The sequence below is a fragment of the Bubalus kerabau genome, chromosome 3 (genome assembly GCF_029407905.1).
Source record: "Bubalus kerabau isolate K-KA32 ecotype Philippines breed swamp buffalo chromosome 3, PCC_UOA_SB_1v2, whole genome shotgun sequence".
Classification (NCBI taxonomy): domain Eukaryota; kingdom Metazoa; phylum Chordata; class Mammalia; order Artiodactyla; family Bovidae; genus Bubalus; species Bubalus kerabau.
Window position 1 is genome coordinate 189,130,810 of NC_073626.1, and position 21,983 is coordinate 189,152,792.

Here is a 21,983-nt window from a genome sequence, read left to right on the forward strand (position 1 = left end):
CGGAAGTCTTTTCCCATCCTGACCCTGCTCCCCCTTCATGAGGGGCCTTGTGATGGCGTGGAGTCCTCCCAGGTCACCCAGGGGAGTCCCCATCACAAGGTCCCTGCCTTACTCTCATTCACAAAGCCCCCGTTCTATGTAAGATGGCATCTGCTTCTGGGGGTTAGGGCCCATTTGAGGGGCCATCATCCAGCCCACCTACTGAACCTCTAACCCTCTGCTTCTGTGCGTGCTCAGTCACTCAGTCATGTCTGACTCTTTGTGACCCCATGGACTGTAGCCCACTAGGCTCCTCTGCCCATGGGGGTTCTCCAGGCAAGAATACTGGAGTGGGTAGCCTATCCCTTTTCCAGGGGATCTTCCTGACCCAGGAATCGAATTGGGGTCTCCTGCATTGCAGGTGGATTCTTTACCAGCTGAGCCACCAGGGAAGCCCACCTCTAACTCTACTTCCTACAGATTGATGATTTGTACCCTGGGGCTTCACGGGGGCCACAGACGCCCTGAAACTAGATGCCAAATAGTGGGCTTGGGTGCATTTTTTGTGGGAAGATGCGTAGTCTCAAGGGGGTCTGTGACTCCACAGGTCTAAAACCCATTATTTCCAAATCCTTGCTTTCATTCTAAAACCCTTGCCAACCTGACCTCCTCCCCTGCTGGGCCATCAAAACTGCTCCCTTGAGCTCCTCTGGTGGTCCTGTGGTTAAGAGTCCACCTTGCAATCCAAGAGACACAGGTTCAATCCCTGGTCCGGGAAGGTCCCACTTGCCACAGGACAACGAAGCCCGTGCCCCCAACTACCGAGCCTGTGCCCGGGACCTGGGAGCTGCAATTACTGAAGCCCAAGCGCCCGGAGCCTATGCCACGAGACAAGAGGAGCCCCTGCAGTGGGAAGCCCAGCCCACAGCGGGCGGAGGCTGCACACAGCGGAGAAGCCCCCACAGCAAACACCAACCAAGCCACAGTCAGCATGCAAAGATGCCCCTCGGGGTCTCTGTGGCTGCAGTTAGCTCAGCGGGCAGTGCCTGGACTCCCTTGTCCACGAGCGGCGCCTGGGTCGGCTGGTCTCCCCCGGCCTTCCCACGCTCTCTGCACTTGGCGTTTGGGACACCGTGTGCTCCCGGTCTTCCTCCCTTTGCTCCCTCCGAGTCTCCTGTGCGCTGGGGGCGGGGGGCAGGGGGACAGACCTGGTCCTCCTTTCACTCCCTCCTCTGGTGGTCTCGCCTGGTCTCGAGAAATACCGTCCACGTGCTGACCATGGCCAGGCTCACAGCCCGGTCTGCACGTCCCTCCCAAACACCATGAGTGCGTCCCTGGCCTGCCTGATGCCCCGCTTGGAGGCTGACCAAACATCTCACACTTGCCCCAGTCAGAACTGCTGACCCTGCTCCCCACTCCCTCGTTCCCTGCCCGTCCCTTGGCCCTCCCCTCCCAGGGGGTGGCGCCTGCCCCCCACGAAGGGCAAGGCCTGGAGTCCCACCTTGTCAGTCCCGCACAGTGTCAGGAAGTCCTGTTCATTCTGCCCTCAAAGCGTATCCCAAGGGACTTCCCTGGTGGCCCAGGGGCTGAGACTCCTCACTCCCAGCGCAGGGACTCTGGGTTGAATCCCTGGTCAGGGACCTAGACCACACATGCCCCAAGCTCCCGCATGCTGAAACTAAGACCTGGTGCAGGCAGATCAGCAAGTAAATATTAAAAATAAAATCACATCCCGAAGCCGGCTGCTTCTCCACTCCCCTCGCCCCATCATCTGTCACCAGGTACAGCGGTCACCTTGTCCCCAATCCCCCCACCCTACCCTTCCTCGCTGCAGTCCATTCTCAATATGCAACCAGAGACTGCCTTTAATAGCACCAATCAGATCATACTCATCCTCTGCTGAAGACTCTGCAATAATTCTCCAGAATCTCAGATTCTGAAGAAATGGCCTCACAGTGGCCAGGAAGCCCCAGGACCCATCTCCCCCAGCGACACCCATCCCCGCCACATGCCTGCCTCTCCACCTCTCTGCCTCTTGCTCACTCGGTGCCCCCCTTCCGGCCTCCTCACCACTCCATGGACATGCCAGGCACGTCCCCCCTCAGGATCTTCGCACTGGCTTTCCCGCTGCCCAGAACCCTCTTCACCCGACGTCCGTAGAGGCAACTCCATCTCTGTGGGGTTTTGCTCTGGTGTCAGCTTCTCGATGAGGCCTCTTTTAACCATTCCATTTAAAGTCGCCATCTAATCCCCCCAGCGCTCTGGCAGCCGGCAGCCCTGTGATTCCGCTTTCTTTTCCTGTAGTACTTGACGTCACCTCCCAACATATAATGTAATTTATTTATTCATTAGACTTACTGTTCTGGCCTTCCCTGGGGTTCCAGTGGTTAAGAGCCTGCCTGCCAGTGCGGGGCCCACGGGTTCGATCCCTGGTCTGGGAACTAGATCCCGTGTACCGCAGAGCAACCAAGCACGTGTGCCCCGGCCACTGAGCCCGCACACCCGAGCGCCCACCCTCTGCAACCAGAGAGAGCCCGTGCAGCAGCGAAGACCCAGTGCAGCCAAAAAAAAAAAAACCTTATCGTTCCTGTCCCACCGCCCAGAACCCTCTTCTCCCAGATCCACCGAGTCAGCTCCTTCACCTCTTTGGAGTGTTTGCTCCACTGTTAGCTTCTCAAGGAGGCCTCCCCTGACTATTTCATTTGTCTATCTCTCTGAGCTAGAATGACAACGCTTATGAGGGTAGGCGCCTTAGCATTGCTCAGCAATAGATCCCTACGGCCTAGAACAGGGCTGGACACAGAGTACGTGCTCAAAGAATGTCTGATGAAGGGATGACAAATTCACCCAAGTCTCTGCCCTGGCTGTCGCCATGAGATGACAGGTGCAAAGGCCGCAGGCTTGGGTTGCTGCAGTCAAGGGGTTTCGACTGTCTGCAGAAGGGGGTCCCCCGGAGCGGGGTGTGCAGGAGATGCCCTGGCCATCGATCCCAGCACAGACTTAGAAGGTGTCCAGGTTCTCCTCCAGTCTTGCTCGTCCGTCAAAAATAAAGGTCTCAGAGCGGTGGGACAAATCCACCCTTAACACCCACTCACCTCCTGTCTTAACAAATGGAGAGCAAAACCTTGGTTCTGAGCTTTTGCAGTCCTTTGTGTGAAGATGGATTTAACAGCACTCTCTGTTTTCATTCCGTTTAACTTCAAGGTTAAACACTTCTATTTATGGCAAGCGCCCCTGGTGCTCCATTTACTGGTTTAAAGTTTACTGACGTCGCCTTGTAGAAGGAACGGCCCCCGTGTATCAGGCTGCGTGCCAAGTGCCTGGTGAACAGTGATGGCACCATGGCCCAGCCCCTGCCTGCGTGGTGCTTCCAGCTTATCTGGGAGGCAGAGGCTGGGAAGTAAGCAGGCTGGTGATGTATAACAGAGACTCCAGGAGGAACAGGCAGGTGGAGAATACCAGGGGCGTGGGAGGGTCCTTCTGCCTCAGGCTGGCCTCCCTGAGGGCACGGAGGCTGAGACCTGAAGGTGGAGGAGCAGCCAGACCCTGAACGGCGGCAGGCACTGCAGCCAGCGGAAACAGCAGGTGCGAAGGCCCGGGGTGAGCACAAGCCGGGCACGCTTGAAGACCAGGAAGGAGGCCAGTGGGGCTGGAGCCAGGAGAGGGGCAGGGAAGTGGCCCAGGGCTGGAGAAGCAGGTGCGGCTGTAGCCTGGTGAGGAGGTTGATTCTTATCCCAATTCTTTTTATAAAATTTATTTTTATTTATTTATTTGGCTGCATCAGGTCTTAACTCCCTGACCAGGCGAGGGGGAGTCTTAGTTCCCCAACAAGACGTTGAACCCACATCGCCTGCATTGCAAGGAGGATTCTGAACCACTGAGCCACCACGGAAGTCCCTCAAAAAGTAAGTGTGAAAGTGTTAGTCACTCAGTCCGGTCTGACTCTTTGCAACCCCATGGACTGTAGCCCGCCAGACTCCTCTGTCTGTGGAATTCTCCAGGCAAAAATACTGGACTCGGTAGCCATTCCCAGGGATCAAACCTGCATCTCCTGCATGGCAGATGGATTCTTTACCATCTGAGCCACCAGGAAAGCCCAGGGAAGTCCCTATCCCCTATCCCCAATTCTTTTCCTGAGTGATTTGAATCAAGCTGCCCCAGACCTGGTGGCTCAGATGGTAAAGAATCCACCTGCAATGCAGGAGACCTGGGTTTGATCCCTGGTTTGGGAAGACCCCCTGGAGGAGGGCATGGCAACCCACTCCAGTATTCTTGCCTGGAGACTTCCTTGGACAAAGGAGTCTGGTGGGCTGCAGTCCACGGGGTCACCAAGATCGGACACGACTGAGCGACTGAGCACAGTGACTAACAGCCCTGACCGACGTGGGGCTAAGGCGCCACCACAGCCTTCCTCTGTCTGAGGCGTCTATAGGAAGGCCGGCTTTCATTCCCATCCCCAAGAAAGGCAATGCCAAAGCATGTTCAAACTGCCACACAATTGTACTCATCTCACACACTAGCCAAGTAACGCTCAAAATTCTCCAAGCCCGGCTTCAACAGAACATGAACCATGAACTTCCAGATGTTCAAGCTGGATTTAAAAAAGGCAGAGGAACCAGAGATCAATTTGCCAACATCTGTTGGATCATCAAAAAAGCAAGAGAGTTCCAGAAAAACATCTTCTTTTGCTTTATTGACTATGCTAAAGCCTTTGATTGTGTGGATCATAAGAAACTGTGGAAAATTCTTAAAGAGATGGGAATACCAGGCCACCTTACCTGCCTTCTGAGAAATCTGTATGCAGGTAAAGAAGCAACAGTTAGAACTAGACATGGAAAAACAGACTGGCTCCAAATCGGAAAAGGAGTACAAGTATGTTTATTGTCCCCCTGCTTATTTAACTTCTATGCAGAGGACATCATGAGAAATGCCCAGCTGAATGAAGCACAAGCTGGAATCAAGATTGCTGGGAGAAATATCAATAACCTCAGTTATGCAGATGATACCACCCTATGGCAGAAAGTGAAGAAGAACTAAAGAGTCTCTTGATGAAAGTGAAAGAGAGTGAAAAAGTTGGCTTAAAGCTCAACACTCAGAAAACTAAGATCATGGCATCCGGTCCCATCACTTCATGGGAAATAGATGGGGAAACAGTGGAAACAGTGACAGACTTTATTTTCTTGGGCTCCAAAATCACTGCAGATGGTGACTGCAGCCATAAAATTAAAAGACACTTGCTCCTTGGAAGAAAAGCTATGACCAACCTAGACAGCATATTAAAAAGCAGAGACATTACTTTACCAACAAAGTTCTGTCTAGTCAAAGCCATGGTTTTTCCAGTGGTCATGTATGGATGTGAGAGTTGGACTATAAAGAAAGCTGAGCACCAAAGAATTGATGCTTTTGAACTATGGTGTTGGAGAAGACTCTTGAGAATCCCTTTGGTTGCATGGAGATCCAACCAGTACATCCTAAAGGAAATCAGTCCTGAATACTCATTGGAAGGATTGATGCTGAAGCTGAAATTCCAATACTTTGGCCACCTGATGCGAAGAACTGACTCATTTGAAAAGACCCTGATGCTGGGAAAGATTGAAAGCAGGAGAAGAAGGGGACGACAGAGGATGAGATGGTTGGATGGCATCACCGACTCGATGGACATGAGTTTGAGCAAACTCCGGGAGTTGGTGATGGACAGGGAGGCCTGGTGTGGTGCAGTCCCTGGGGATGTCAAGAGTCAGACACGACTGAGCGACTGAACTGAACCGAATGGCAGAGACGTCATGACCCCAACTAAATCCCTGCGTCAGCAGCACGCCGCACAGGAGAGCCAGCAAGTTAAACTCAGGTTTCCTTTCAAAGCCTCCTGCGTGGGCCAGGTCACCCCCTTTCCCTTCGGGGAACCGAAGGCTCCTTGGAAAGCTGTTCACCGCAGCACAGCGTGCACCCGCGGTCTTTCCTTCGTCTTCTCTGGGTGCCTGAGGTCAGGGGCTGTCAGGGCTCAGAGCACAGGCCTGGGGCCCCTCTGATAAAGCAGGGGCAGGGTGCTCATGGCCTGCTTTGAGTTCCAACTTAGCTGTCTTTTTGTGTGACCTCGAGAAAGCCGCTTCACCTTTTGAGCCTGAGTTTCTTCATCTATAAAATGGGCCTAGTAATAGCATCTACTATTAGAGGTTATCAGACAAATTAAATGAGCTCATGTAGGCCCTCAGCACTGTGGCTGCCCCAGGACGTGAGCCCCCAAATGTAACCATTTTTATAGTTGTTAACGTTTTTATTATTCTGTGCTGAGTTTGCAGGAAGCTACCCAGTTAGTCAAGCATGACTCAGTTATATGTTGCCCTCACCTGACCCCGTAAACACATGTAGAGACCTTGGCTGATAAAGTCACACCGAGGAAATGCCCACTCTGGTCCTGAACACCCTGCGTGTCCCAAGGGGAGCCCCTGAAAGTCACACTCCCACCTAAAAGACAGAGCCTCCAGCTGGATGCTGAGGAAGGTTCTGGTCCGGGCCCTACCCCCACCTTGCAGAAGAGCATCTTTTTTTCTTTTGGCTACACCACAAGGCATGAGGGGTCTTAGTTCCCTGGCCGGGGACTGAACCTGTGCCCCATTCAGTGGAGGTGCAGAGTCCTAACCGCCGGACACCAGGGAGGTCCCAAGAGCATCTGCAGTGGAACAAGAGTGCCCGCACCCGACCTACATGCTCAGCAGGGTTTCTTGAGGAACAGCTCGAGCTCATAGCCAGAAAGGGCTTTGAGAAAGGCAAACCCAGATCTCATTACATAACAAAAATATCCCAGCCAGAGGCTTTCTGAAGATTCAGTGGCTGAGACTCTGCGCTCGCAACACACGGAGTGCGGGTTTGATCCCAGATCAGGGAACTAAGATCCCGCAAGTCAAGCCATGCAGCTGAAAAAGAAAATTAAAATAAAATAGTAACTTTAAAAAGGGCTTCCCTGGTGGCTCAGCAGTAAAGAACCCGCCTGCCAATGCAGGAGACTTGGGTTCAATCCCTGGGTCGGGAAGATCCCCTGGAGGAGGAAATGGTGACCCACTCTAGTGTTCTGGCCTGGAGAATCCCATGGACAGAGGAGCCTGGAGGGCTACAGTCCAGGGGGTTGCAAAGAGTTGGACACAGCTGAGCACGCATACACACAGAGAAATACAAACTTAAAAACAAAGATAACGACAGATAAGACAGATAATTTAATAAAACTGCCCCTCCACCCGTGCGATGGCCGCTCGGCGTCCTGCGGCCCTACGCACCTGCGGGTGCTCAGTGTGGGGCGGGGGATGGAAGCCAGGAAGGAGGCGGGAGCCGGGCGTTCACCCTGCGCCCACCCCGCGCGGCACGTACCAGCATGCACTTGATGGGGAAGTCCTTCAGGCCTCTGTTCCTCGGGGAGTCAAAGACCACGGGCAGCGTCCTGTGCGGGGCTTGGGTGTAGCCGATCTCCATCTCGTCCTGCGCAGGGACAGGGGCAGGGAGGCTGTCACACCTGCTCCCATCGCCCGGGGCAGGGATGGGGGCTGGAGAACCATCTGCTCTCTCTCTCCGTGGGGTCAAGGGCAAATGCACTGGGTTATTCAACCCCAGAAGAGGGGCTCTGGGAAAGCAGAGCTTACTGTCCTGTACTTGAATCCACGTGCAGCGGAATCAACCTGGGTGCCCTTCACTCTTGCTCCTGGTGGGTGCCAGGGACCCATGGTGTACCAGCCATGGGCTCTGAGCTCGAGGGGCAACCCAAGAGCTGGGTGTTCAGCACCCAGAGCTAGAAGGGGAGGGGAAGGAGGGGAGGCATCCGCGGGAACACAGAGGGGGACTCCCAACGCAGCTGGGATGGCGCAGGGGAGACTTCTTAAAGAGGTTCTAGTGTGGCACAGGGGACTCTACCCAGCGCTCCATGATGACCCAAATGGGGAGAGAATCTAAGAAAGCGTAGATACACGTCTATGTGTGGCCTTCGCTGCAGATCAGCTGGTAAAGGATCCGCCTGCCCTGCAGGAGACCCCGGTTCTATTTCTGGGTCGGGAAGATCCCCTGGAGAAGGGATGGGCTACCCACTCCAGTGTTCTTGGGCTTCCCTGGTGGCTCCAATGGTAAAGAATCTGCTTGCAATGTGGGAGACCTGGGTTTGATTCCTGGGTCAGGAAGATCCCCTGGAGGAGGGGATGGCAACCCACTCTAGTATCCTTGCCTGGAGAATCCCATGGACAGAGGAGCCTGGCGGGCCACAGTCCACAGGGTCACAAAGGGGCAGACACGACTGAGTGACACAGCCCAGCACGTGTACGTGTCTAGCTGACTCAGTTTGCTGCAGAGCAGAAGCTGGCACAGCGTTGTGAAACACCGATTCTCTAATACAAATGAGCGATGAGAGTGAAGTGAAAGCCGCACAGTCATGTCCAACTCTGCGACCCCATGGACTGTACAGTCCATGGGATTCTCCAGGCCAGAACACTGGAATGGGTAGCCTTTCCCTTCTCCAAGGGATTTTCCCAACCCAGGGATTGAACCCAGATCTTGCGCATTGCAGGTGGATTCTTTAACAACTGGGCCACAAGGGAAGCCACAAATGGATAATAATAATAATAAAAGAGTGCTTCTGAGTTGGAGCCTGGAGGGCAGAGGTAATCCTGTCCCAAAAGAGGGCGGGTAAGGCCCCAGCTGAGCCCCTGGGACAGAGATGGGAGGGTGCAGGTCGGATCGGGGGCACACCTGGCTTGTATTCCAGCCGGCAGGCGTGACGTTGGCCATAAAACACTACTAGGCTGAACCATCTTGGGGGTTCAAACTGCCATTCTCTGAGATAAAGAATGGTGACGTTTCAGCCATTTCATCTGTTTGATCTAACACAGGTGGAATGATAGGAGAGGAAGAGAGGGCATTATTTGGGGGTTGTGTGTGTGTCGCGTCTGACTCTTTGCGGTCGACCCCGTGGACTGTAGCCCGTCAGGCTCCTCTGTCCATGGGATTCTCCAGGCAAGAGTACTGGACTGGGTTGTCATTTCCTTCTCCAGGGGATCTTCCTGACCCAGGGATCCTCCTGACCAGGGATCCTCCTGACCAGGGATCCAACCCGGGTCTTCTGCATTGCAGTCAGATTCTTTACCGTCTGAGTCACCAGGGAGGCCACATTTGGGGGTTAGAAAGGAGTGCTGATTGAGGGTGGCAGACGTGGGGCCACTGGATCGGGAGGTAGCTGAGAGGGGGACACGGGTGCCTCGGAAGACACTGGAGCAGGGCTGTGGCCTGGCCTGGAGGCAGGGCCACTGGACCGGCCGCTTGAGCCCTAGCCCCCGAGCTTCGCAGCATTTGTTCAGTTTCCTGAGGTCATCTGAGAATTTCCAAGCAGGAAGGAGGTCATCTCAGTGACACAGCTAGCAGGCTGTTTAAATGTCAGTAGGGTCACTTTCCTGAGCCTCCCCCGTCTGCGGGGACCCTAGGATGCTCTTAACTCCTCGCCCGGGGGGAGGAAGGGTGGCCAGCAGGATGTGGGGCCAAGCCCATGAAGCCGGGGCCCCGTGTCCCTGGACCCTCCGGGCGTGCCTCCCGCATGCCCAGCCCGCCTGCCCCGAAGGCACACACCTGCATCCACCGGTCGTCCACGCTCTCCTCCTGTGCACAGACGGTCAGCTTGCACTTGGCTTTCTTGGCCAGTGCGGTCAGTGACGTCAGGAAGTCCTCGTTTTCAAATACCCTAGAACGATCAGGAAGAAAGAAAAGGTCCTCGGTGCCCCTGATTCCGCACCCAGCGGCCTTGGCTGGGCTCTGAGGAGGCCGGCTGGACTCAGGGTGGAGCAGGCGCAGGAGCTGAGGCCGGGACACAGGACAGGACCCCCATGGTGGGTGTTTCGAGACCCCTGGAGCCCGATGGAGACCCCCACGCGCCCTGTCTGCCTGCTCTCAGCACACTGCTTCCCTGAACTCTGCTGACAACCCGGGGGTGGGACCAGCGGGCAACCTTCCAGCGAGCAGAAGGCAGAGCGCGGAGGTGAGAGTCAAGGTCATGCCACATGCATTCAGGTCCAGGCCTTGCTGGCTTCCAGGCTGCATCCTGACCACCAGGTTACACTCACAGCCCTCCTGCCCCCAAGTGACAGGAAGAGGCCGGGAGGGGGGGAAGGCCCCCCGAGGCCCTGTGTGGTTATCAGGGGCTCGCTGACCGCGGGATGGACGCCCGGGGCCCCCCGCCATGTGTCCTGCCCCGGGGTGGGGAACGCAAGCTCAGAGGTTGGTCAGGAACGGGCATTTGAAATGAGTGTCCGGGGTTCCGTGTGCAGGGCCGCCCTCGTGGGAGCCCCGAGGCCTCGCCCAGAGGACCAGAGCTCTCATCTTCCGGGTCTGGCGAAGTCCTAAGTCCCCCAGGCGCTAAAGCCACCCTCAGGATGCCTCAGGCCAGAAAGTGACAGGGAAACAGTGCCCATGATGTTCCCTGCCCGCTTATGGCTCCAACCAAGCCCCTGGCTGAGTGCCCACGATGTTCCCTGCCCGCTTACGGCTCCAACCACCCCCCGCCCTCAGCCGGCCGCAGCGGGAGCACCCCTGCCCCCATCCACACCGCCGGGCACGAAGCTCTCCGGGGTCCTGCTCCAGGGTCTCCCTGGGTGGGGTGCGTGTGTCTGGGCCCTGCCCCGGCCCTCCAGGGCCCCTCACCTGCATACGTACACCTCCTTCGGGGGCTGGGTGTTGGGGGTCATGATCCAGGGGGCCACACGGAAGACCACGCTGTCCTGGAAAAGCGGGCTTTGGGGGAGCTCCTGCGGGGGTGGGGAGGGCAAGAGAGGGGCTGTGAGAGCAGCCAGGCACACGGGGGGCCCCTCCCCAGCTGGGCCGGGGCCTGGAAGCCGAGCCACCCCCCGCTCCCCAGGCCTACCGGGTTGGACACGTCCAGCAGGGAGAGGTGGAGGGAAACGAGCCCCGGGAAGCTGGCGTCGGGGAAGGCCAGGCCCTCCACGTAGAAGTGTGTGCTGTGCCGGCCACCCGGGAGCTCCAGCAGGTGAGACGGGCGCTCTGGCCCCAGGACCGCACTGTACCGGTAGGGCTGCCGGCCCCCTGGGAGCGAGAAGGGGGTCAGCGCCGCATTCCTGTCTCTGAGGAGCCCGAGCCCCTTCTCAGGAGCAGAGGGTTGAGCCTCAGCCGCGACATCACCGGATGGAGGCCCAGGACTGGCGCGATGGGGGTGCCTACGTCCCCCCCCAGTGCTACAGAAAGCCCAGCATACGTGATGGTCCGTTCTTTCTCTCGCCCACTCCCTGCCTTTCACCTGCTCGCAGCTGACCCCGAAGGATCAGGGAGACAGCCTTTGTCCTTGGCCCCAGGGAGGGCACGGTCTACTGGATAAGTCGCTCCAGTCATGTCTGACTCTGCGACCCTATGGACCCTAGCCCACCAGGCTTCTCAGTCCATGAGATTCTCCAGGCAAGAATACTGGAGTGGGCTGCCGTGCCCGCCTCCAGGGGATCTTCCTGATCCAGGGATCGAACCCAGGTCCCTTATGTCTCCTGCATCGGCAGGCGGGTTCTCCACCACTCGCGCTGCCTCAGGGAGAGGAAAAGACAGTCAAAATCACAGACAGCAATGAGTGCTGGAAGGTCAGGGAGGGCTTCCTGGAGGAGGTGATACGTCCACTGAGGCAAGGGTTGGTTTGTGGCCAAAACAACGTCAGTCTAATCCCTGAGTTCTGAATGGAAGTAAGTCAGGTCGGGCTGCTCCTTGGCACAGCCCTCATAGGCCCCCACCCCGTACAGACGAGAAGCCACAGTCGTTTCCTGCCTCTGAGGCCGGCCCCTCCCCTCTGGCCTCTCTTCTCTACCCTGTTCACCCTCGTAAACCTTGCCTGGCGCTCAGCACACTGGCCTCCCTGCATCCTCGAGCCCGCGGGCACAGCCCACCTCAGGGCCTTTGCACCCTTGGTCCCCCCGCCCCAGAGTGCCTGATGTTCCTCCATCTCCCAGTGCTCAGCGACCTTCTGGGGGGCTCTCCCCGACCGCCCTCCCCCTCCCCTGCTGCATCCCTCTGTGCAGCATTTAGCGCCTTCTGAGGCTGCAGACGATTTTTCACGCATCATCACCCCCATCCTGCCGAGGGCAGAGACTTTGCTAAGTTCTTTGCTCTGTTCCCTGTGCCTAGAGCTGACCTAGCACGGGGTGGCGGGGGACCCTGAGCCACTGAGAAGCTACTGATGCTTCTGATCAGCAGATTGTTGAACACATGATTACATGTTACAGTTATTATGTGCAGTCAGCTTGGAGTCAACAACCCCTGTGGGAACTTCTCCGGCAGCCCCATGGGTAAGACGCCGCACTTCCACCGCAGCGGGAGAAGGTTCAGTTCCTGGTTGGGGAACTAGGGTCTTGCATGCCACATGACGTGGCCAAAAAAAAAAAAGGAAAACAAACAAAAAACCCAATTGCTTTAAAAAACAAGAACAAAACAGCTCCTGCAAGAGTTTGCGCATGTGTGTGAAACAGAGAGAGGAGCCGGACACACAAGATCAGCTTCAGCAGTGCTTGGGAGGGAGGGCGGGCCCTTCTCTGCATTCGCCCAGCACCAGACCTCGTCTGTTGCCTGCGTCTTGTCTGCCCCCTTTCTGTGCCCATCCGTTCAGAGAGGCCCTCCAGCTCGCTCCCTGCTGCTTCCTCGATTCTTAGACCCTGGCACGGGGGAGGTGCTCGGGAGTTTTCCTCCCGAGGAGGGTGTGGAGAGGCCGAGTCCCTTTGGCGGGGCAGAAGGCAACACTGAGGTGACAGCCAGAGACGACTCACCGTTGTCTTGAAACACCCTGACTTTGTCCATCTCAGATTTGGCCACGTGGAGCACCAGCTGGTGCTTGCTGAAAAAGTCCCCGGGGGTCTTGGTGCTCAGGGTCACCAGGGACAGGTCCTCCAGGTCTGGAAAGAGAAGGGCAAGGCCTGAGACGTTAGCCCCCGAGACCACCCTCCCCCCAGGACCACCCTTTATCTCGTCACCTGGCTTTATTTTCTTTATGCTCTTTCCAGTTTTTAAGTGACAGTTTTCATTTTAGAATTAAAGCGAATCAGGGTTTGGGCATGACCTCTCCCACCAGGATGAGCTTAGGATGTTAGCTTGGCGAGGCAGAAACCACATCTGTCTTGCTTGTTGCTTTGTTCCCAGCTCTGAGAAACATCCAGACCAAGGCCGAGCGCGAGGCAGATGCTCAGTAATTGTGGACTGAATGAATGAGTGGAGAAGTTTCTCCCCGGGGCCCGCGGGAGATGAACTGGCCTGAATGGTGGCTGACAAAGACGTGGGGAAAGCAGAGTCGGACAAGAGTCGCGTGGTTAAGGGCGCTGGAGTGGGTGGGGCGTGAGCCCTGGGTCTGTGTGAGCTTGGGGAGTCGTTTCCTCGCTCCACGCCTCTGCTTCCTTGTCAGCACGCAGGGCTAAGCACAGAGCCCGCGCGGAAAGGGTGCAGTCACGGGCGCCAAGTCCGCATTACAGCACCTCATCCTGGGAGGGTCCACACAGGCACGTGCGTGCCAGGCGCCGTGGAGACGCTGCTCCCTGGCATCAGGACACGCCAACTGCACGCAGCTTCAAACTGCATCCATCTAGGCCACTCTAGCAACTCCCGCAGGAAGGCAGTCGCTGCTGCCCTGGCCAAGTGACCTCACTCCCTGGGCTCCCGCCTGCAGTGCAGCTGAGCCGAGCGTCTCCCATCCTGGCCCCCACTCGGAGGTGTGCCAGCAGGGCTCCTAAACCTGCCCTGGTGCCAGGATGCCCGGGCTCAAATCCTGAGCCACACACTACTGGCTGTGTGACCCGGAGCAAGTTGCTTAACTTCCTGTACCTCGGTTTTCCCATCTGTAAAGTGGGATGAGAACCATACATACTTCTGAAGGATCAATTGAGTTAATAATTCTGAACTGGTTGGAGCAGTGCCCAGTCTGGCCGGGGCTCAGGGCCGCTCTGATCTGAGTTTGGGGCTCTAGTCAGGCTTTTATTTTAAATTATTTGGGGCCCCAGACTTGACCTGAGAGCAGAAATTTGGATTAGGCAACAGGCTAGGGATGGAACCTGGGCCCTGGAGGAGGCGCTGGGACGCTTGACATTGCTCCCAACCCTCCCCTGGCTGCTGTGTGACCTTGGGCGGGTCACTTGCCCTCTCAGGACCCTTGTCCATTCCTTCACCTACGTAACCCGTGTGCTAACAAGAGCATGCTTCCAATAAGCCTGACCTCTGAGCGCTGTTGCCAGGCTCAGGACGAAAGGCTTTACAAACAGACAAAAGCCCGATTTCCACTAGATCTTGGGGGTCGTTACCGTGGCCGTCAAGCTGCTCGTCCTTGTGGTCCACGGCGGAAGAGTCGGGGTTGTCTCTGTCACAGTTCACCAGCAGGATGGCGCCCTGCCCTCGGGGGCCCCAGGTCCAGGCCCTCTGTGGACCCAGCAGAGACAGGCAGGCTTAGGAACACGTGTGCCCTCCCTCTCTTGGGGAAGCCCGCCACCTTGCCCAGCTCCTCGCAGGCTTGCGTGGTTTACACATCTTGCTCCCACATCAGGTAGTATTTTGGTCCCGAGAGTGGATTTTTGCCTTCCCCCAAAGCCATAAGCAAATTCAGTTCATCCATTTTAGAAAAGGAACCCGAGGGACTTCCGTGGTGGCTCAGTGGTTACAACTTTGCCTTCTGGTGCCAGGGGTGTGGGTTTGATCCCTCAAGGAGGGGCTAAAACCCCACATGCCTCATGGCCATAAAGCTCAAAACGTAAAACAGAAGCAATACTGTAACACACTCAATAAAGACTTTAAAAATGTCCACATTAAAAAAAAGAAATACAGAAGCAATACTGTAACACACTCAGTAAAGACTTTAAAAAGGTCCAGATTAAAAAAAAAAATCTTTAAAAAAATTTAAAAAATGAAGATAGGAGCCCAAGACAGTAAAATTGATATCAACAGCTTTTAAAAACTGTTGAATTGGCAAACCAAGCTGAGCTAAACGTTTGTGTCAAGATTCAGATCTAAATAGTTCCTCTTATGAGAACTCTTAATTAACTCTTTCATGAAAGTGTGGGCACTATTCTTCGCAGCTGGTTGCTATCTCTGTGAAGATGAAAGCAAATGGAGCACCCCTCCCATCAAGACTCTAAACAGTGACGACATCTTCTGCTTGTAGCAGAGCGTCCTGCCCCGGGCAATGACTGCAATTTGGGAAAGACAGAAGGACGGGTTCCACCCCCAGAGCTGCAAGTCTTCCCTTCGCTGCTGACCGGTCCCACAGGGGACCTTAATGTTTGACAGGCCCTGTCGTCCTTAAGAGCACACCAGCGTGTGGGGTTGCCCTGATGCCCAGTGAAAAGGTCTTGGCATTTTCCCTGTCTGGGGCAGGGAAACTAAGAACTTGCAAGCTGCGCAGCGTGGCCAAAAAAAAAATATTAATTAGTTAATTAAAGGCTAGATCAGCATAAAAATGTGCAGGCAGCTTTGGGGTTTCCCCTGAGGTTTAAGGCAACTCGTCACCTGTGTACCCCAGCACCCTGCATTTCTGCAGCATACACTCCCTGCCCCACCCGCCCCCTTCCCTCGGCCATCCACTGCCTCTTTTCTCTATTATCCACCCCGTGTGAACCTCGCCCGCCAGTCGCATAGGGCATTTTTTTGGCCATGCTATGAGGCATGTTGTTGCTCTTTACTCGCTCGGGCGTGTCCGACTCTGTGTGACACCATGGACTGCAGCCCACCAGGCTCCTCTGTCGTGGGATTTTCCAGGCAAGAATGCTGCAGTGGGTTGCCATGCCCTCCTCCAGGGGATCTTCCTAACCCAGGGATTGAACCCGCATCTCTTATGTCTCCTGCGTTGGTGGGTGGATTCATTATTACTGGGAAGTCCCACATGCGGGATCTTAATTCTCCAGCCGGGGATTGAACCTAGGACCCCTGTAGTGGAAGCGTGGAGCGCTAACTACTGGGCCATCAGGGAACTCTCCACAGCCTAGATTTTTGGGTCAGGGTCCTGACCTGCCTGCAAATTTTCTCTGCTGTGCATGAATCTAGTTTTCAGTTTGTGGGATGACACGTTCTCTGAATGTGCAATCATGAAAATCTAGTTTTGCAGACTCGATGGGGCCTATATAAACCAAAGCAATAATGGTATTGGAGATTTTAATTTTCTTTTTCTTCTGAACTTTTTTCTTGGCTATATATGAAGCACACCGCTGTTCATCCCATCACCACCAGGGGGCGTGTGAGGCGAGCCCAGCAGAGTCCGGAGGCCATTCAGGGCCCGGCCGAGGTCAAGCTGTGCGTACCTTGTCCTTCACGCTTGCCGTGGGCTTCATTTTGCCAGTGCGGCTGATGTCTGCACTCAAGGAGATTTCTGAAATCCCAGCAAATAAGAGGAGAGGGTTGGTGAGGATACCAGACCAAGGATGGGGCACTTGGTCTGGCCCCAGATGGACAGTCCTTTCCCCAGGAGACTTACCTGCACGAAGGCTTTTTTGCTTCCCCTTCAGAGGAGACACAGGGTGTAAGACTCCCCATGTCCCCCAAGAAGAAGTCTGGCTGCAATTCAGACAGAAGAGCAGGGGCTCCTGACCACAGGCATCCTCCTTGGGTGGGAGGCCATGCCACAACCGGGATGCCAACCAGACCCGTGCGCCCCCCACCCCAGGGCTTCTGAAAGAGTTCCCAGCCACCCCAACGGGAGTGTGAGGCAAAGCTCCTGCAAGGAGGACACTTGCCCCTCACAGGAGCCTCTGGCCGCACCTTCAGCCCCCGTGAGCTTGCAGAGGGGGCACAGTGGCTGCTTCCGTCCCACCTGACTTTCCGTTCCGTGCACCATGGGACAAAGCACAGAGCTGCTCTGTCCACACGGCATGGGGGAGAAAGCACATGCTTCCCTCATCAGAACACTCGGCAACACGACCATTCCAGTGATAACCGAGCGGTGACCTTATGAGATCACAGAATGAGACTGGCCTGGATGACCTTGTGCACACACAGCTGTGTGTCAGTGCTGAGCCGGAGCGCACGGCACTCGGCGGCCAGAACGCCCTGGCTCCCTGGCTAACCAGCTGTGTGATCTCGGGCAAGTCTCTTTACCTCTTGTACCTCAGTTTCTTCACCTGTAAAATGGGATAATAACAGTGGCAATTTCATCGGATTGTTGTAAGGTTTAAATGTAAAGTCTTGGCACTCTGTCCAGCATAGAGTAAGTGCTAAATAATAATAATAAAATTGTTAAAATGTGTTTTAGTGAAATAATGAATGAAAATTATTTATATTCATATTTATTAATGAAATAAATAAATGACATTTATTATGAAATAAATGAACGAAACCTTCACATGCTGTTCATATATTTAATGTACATTTAAATAATGCTGGTATTATGATATTATTGTCCACTATGAAGGCAAGTTCAAACATACTTTATTTGAAGAAGAATACTAAATAAATATGAGTATAGATCACTGATATGGCAAAAATGGTGAAGGTGGGATGTAAATCATTTGGGGGATACTGGTCTGTATTATTGTATAAGACAGTATCATCATCTATTTTTCTCATAAATATTTGAGGTTTCAAAAAGGTATAGAGATTCATATGTCGAAAATCCACATGCCAATCCCTAAGCTGAGAAATAAAATACTGAGATGTAATTGAATCTCCCTGCAAATGCCCCATCTCCAGCTGTATTTGTGGTTCACTGACTGGGGAAGGAATGCTTATGAACTACCAGATGTATGGCTGTCTAGAATTTTTCTTTTCTCCACTTGGTCTCAAGTAAGCGTCGGGGTGTAGTCTCTCCTGCGCGGGGTGTGTGCAGGGCAGGGGGCTGAGCTCCGAGCTGCTGGGCATCACTTACCGACCCCAGTGAGGTAGAGCAGGGCTTCAGCCGGGGTGGGCACGGGTCCATGGTATGAAATCTGAACCTGCGGAACAGGAGCGAGCCGTGAGTGGCATCCTTAGTCATTCAACACGCACCACACGGCCTGCTGCATGCCGGCTCGGAGCGGGGTGCTGAGGAGACAAGGACGGGGCCCCCAGCCTATGGGGAACGCCCCAGCGCGTGGGGCTGGAGGGGCAGCAACACACTCAGGTGACCGTGATGCGTAGAAGGGGGTCCTTCGGGAGCCGGGCCAGGGCTCAGTCTGCCTGCCTGGTGTCGGGGTCCGGGAGGGACCTCAGGAGTCCAGCAGTTGGGGGTGTGATGGGAGAGGCATGAGAGGGAGGCTGGGGTGACAGCCGCAGGGAACGCTGGCCAGCAGGGGCAGGAAGGAGGCCTGAGGAAGCAGACTGGGAAAGGCTGGGCCCCAGCCCTCAGGGATCAGGGAGCAGGGGCTTTGAGCGGGGCTGGCCTCTTCAGGGCAGGTGCTGTTGAGATCAAGAGACACCAACCGCTGTCTCCCAAGGCTCCAAGTCCAGAGAGAACCCATCCGATGGGCCCCGCCTGGCCGAGCATCAGGAACCACGCTTCCAAGCAAGAGGGCCGAGGGGAGTTCCCCAGGGCAAAACCCAAGAGATGCCCCCAGAGGAAGCGGAGCTCCCAGGGGCCACACTGAGGCATGTGGACCTGCCCTGTAGATGGCGGGCACCCAGAGAAACGTCGCAGCTTCCGTCCCCTTGCGCCTAGACCGTGGCGTCCACCTCCTGACCGGTCGCCCTGCCTAGATCTAATCGACTCACTCGCTGCAGCCAGTGGCTCTTTCTAACGTACATTTACGGTCTTGCTGCTCCTGCATGAAAGGTTCCCGTTGGCTTCCTGTTTCCCCAAGAGAAAGAGGCCCCGGATGCCAACCCTCTGACACCGGCTCCCTCTCTCCCCGTTCCTTTCTTTCTACTTTTTCAGCTTCCCCGACACACATCTCACCCTCTCTTATCCAGAGTGCGCACTCGGGCCACATCCTCTGTGTTGAGCTCTAGCTCCTCTTTACCCCTCTCAAGTAGGTCATGCAGAGCACCTTTCAGCTTGCCGCTTCTTCCAGGAAGCTTTCCCTGAGTACTCACTGGCTGACCAGCTTTGATGCCCAAGGTCTGTTCCTACAACAGGAAATAACTCTCTGCCCCCGGGGAGAGACTGCTTGGCCTCCCCTGCTGGGAACAAGTGGTTATTGGCCCAGATCTGTGTGTGAGACCCTCCAGAGGGCCCTGATTATCCATCTATGGTCAATGTGAGTACAATGGGTTAAACGGTGATTCCCCAAAAGATATGTCCACATCCTAATCCCTGGATCCTGTGAATGTGACCCCATTTGGGGGAAAAAAAATGTTTGCGGATATAATTAAGGACCTTGTGATCATCCTGGGTTATCCAGACAGGCCTTAAGTCCAGTGACAAGTGTCCCGCTAAGAAGGAGGCAGAGAGAGACTGAGGAGGAGGTATGGGCCCCGGGGGCAGAGACTGGAGCCATGTGGCCATCAGTCCAGGGATGCCGACAGCCAGCAGCAGCTGGAAGAGGCAAAGAACTTTCTCCTCAAAGAACTGATTCCCAAGGACATGGTCCTGCTGACACCTTGATTTCAGGCTTCCGGCCTCCAGAAACGTGAGAGAATATGTTTCTGTTGCTTTAAAATTGTGGTCCTGTGTTACAGCAGCCGAAGAAGCTAAATACAAGGGCAAGGACCAGTTTCCCGGGGCTGCCGAGCTGTGCGCTTCCTAGTGGACACCACCGTTTCCAGTCGTTCGTCTTATCTGATGCTCGCCCATAGGCTGCAAGCACCACACGGGCTGCGATCTCACCTTCTTGTTCATTAAAATCTTCAGGGTCTGACAGTGCCCAGCACAGAGAAGGTGATTATTAAACATTTGCTGGATGAATAAATTTAGTCAAAACCCTGACCTCCGTAAGCCCCCGACATCTCAATGTGAGTATGCTACGGCTGGAACAAGCTGTCATGAGCTCTGCCGAAGACAAGGAGTCTCTGTCTTGTTAGGACCTGTCGGGGCCTGCTGACCCCAGACAGGCCGAGGGGCGGGCCTGTCGGGACCTGCTGACCCCGGACGGGCCGAGGGGCAGACCTGTCGGGACCTGGTGGCCGCCCCGCCTCCCAGCCCCGCGCTGCCCTCACCTGCTGGTCCCCTGTGCTCTCGCTGGCCGCTCTCAGCTTCAGGCTCACGTCCAGCCCAGGCTCCAGGCGCCACTGGGACGAGCCTGTGGGACTCTTCTTGGCTGGAGGCCTGTGGGCGACCTTCACGACCACTCCTGGGGAGGCGGTGATGCTGAAGGACGTGTAGCCCTTGGGGGCAGAGCTGTGGAGGAGACAGACAGGGAGGACAGACGGAAATGGTGAGGCGGGGCCTGGCCCACTGTGGCCAGCCCCAGAGCTCCTCCTTTCCCGCCAGTGCAGAGACCACAAGGCAGCCACACCGACGCTGACCGGTGGGAATAAGGAGGTTTTCAGGAGGCAGCGGGCTTCCCCGGTGGCGCGGTGGTAATAAGGAGGTTTTCAGGAGGCAGCGGGCTTCCCCAGTAGCGCGGTGGTAAAGAACCTGCCTGCCTACGCAGGAGACATAAGAGACACGAGGTCGATCCCTGGGTTGGAAAGATGCCCTGGAGGAGGGCGTGGCAACCCACTCCAGTGATCCTGCCTGGAGAATCCCATGGACAGAGGGGCCTGGTGGGCTACAGTCCATGGGGTCACAGAGAGTTGGACACGGCTGAGCGACTTAGCACGCACACATGCCCGCAGGAGACAATGAGGAGCAGAAAGGAAATCCCCTGACCCAGAGGACTGATTCTTGAACTGGGAAGGGACACACCAGGGCACATGCATGGATGTGTGCGGAGAGTGAGGTGCACACCCAGAGGTTTGCACACAGACGTGCACACACAGGGGTGTGCACACGTGAAGAATCACACAAGCTTCTGCTTCTGGAGTCGTGGCAGCTTAGTACTCTAGCAAAACAACTGGACTGTGCTTAGAGCACAGTCTTGTTTAACAATTTATCCCATTTCTTTATTTGGCTGCTTTGGGTCTTAGTTGTGGCACTCGGCCGCAGTAGGCTCAGCATATGGGACTTTAGTTTCCAGACCAGGGATTGAACTTGCGTCCCCTGCATTGCAAGGCGGATTCTTAACCACTGGATCACCAGGGAAATTCTTAGAATATACTCTTTGATGCATTGCTGAGATATGGAGAGTGACAGAAGTTGTCAATAATTCCCTTCTCTATGTGTACATACACACGTGTACACCCACAGACACACACACCTCACTGTGGTTAAGAATACCAAAGACAAACAGATCTTAAAGGTTTCCAGAAAGAAGAAAAGTCTGGTCACCTATAAAGGAATAATAATTAGATTGAAAGTAGACTTCTCAACAACAGTAATGAAATCCAGAAGACAGTTAAGTAACATCTTCAAAGTATCTTGAAAAAATAACCATTAACTTTTATTTGTGTACATAAAGTTATATTTTAATATAAATGTTTTCAGGTGAAGAAGAACTGGCATTTTAATTTAAAACCAATGCATACCTTAAGAAGAAGATATCTAATGTTAGAAGCATCTGGATGCAAGGAAGAATGGTGAGCAAATAAAATGGTAAATACTTTGGTTAATCTAAATAGTATTGTCTGTATTTTAAAAGTTTATAAAAATATCAAAATTGTGAGATTAAGAAAAAAAAAGGCAGACTGTAAATTGGGAGGGGTAATGACAGTTAAAGTGTTCTGAGGTGCTTGATTGAAGAGAGGATTAAGATAGTGTTTAATCCCTGGTGGCTCAGATGGTAAAGAAACTGCTTGCAATGTGGGAGACCCAGGTTTCACCCCTGAGTCAGGAAGAGCCCCTGGAGGAGGGCATGGCAACCCACTCTACTACTCTTGCCTGGAGAACCCCATGGGCAGAGGAGCCTGGTGGGGTACAGGCCACGGGGCGGCAAAGGGTCGGACACGACTGAGCAACTTTCACTTTAAAGATTTTATTATTAAAATGTAAAGGTATTCTCCGAAAGAATAGAAATAGAGTCCATAAATTTCCATACATGGAGAAAATGCAATAATTTTTCAAGAGAACAGGAAAATTTCCT

At 54.7% G+C, this 21,983-nt stretch overlaps 2 protein-coding genes across 2 annotated transcripts in view; both read right to left on the bottom strand.

Moving 5' to 3' along the window:
- The window catches only part of PADI6 (peptidyl arginine deiminase 6), a 207,547-nt gene that overhangs the window by 42,774 nt on the left and 142,790 nt on the right, over positions 1–21,983 (bottom strand). The window lies entirely within an intron of this gene.
- Positions 1–21,983, bottom strand: part of PADI4 (peptidyl arginine deiminase 4) — a 41,817-nt gene that overhangs the window by 18,515 nt on the left and 1,319 nt on the right. The window contains exons 2-10 of the mRNA XM_055574329.1: positions 20,020–20,200; positions 17,816–17,882; positions 16,257–16,324; positions 14,271–14,385; positions 12,753–12,878; positions 10,862–11,040; positions 10,642–10,745; positions 9,574–9,685; positions 7,342–7,449 (exon numbers count right to left, since the gene is read on the bottom strand). Coding sequence (XP_055430304.1) covers positions 7,342–7,449; positions 9,574–9,685; positions 10,642–10,745; positions 10,862–11,040; positions 12,753–12,878; positions 14,271–14,385; positions 16,257–16,324; positions 17,816–17,882; positions 20,020–20,200 — 1,060 coding nt within the window. The remainder of the gene's footprint in view (positions 1–7,341; positions 7,450–9,573; positions 9,686–10,641; positions 10,746–10,861; positions 11,041–12,752; positions 12,879–14,270; positions 14,386–16,256; positions 16,325–17,815; positions 17,883–20,019; positions 20,201–21,983) is intronic.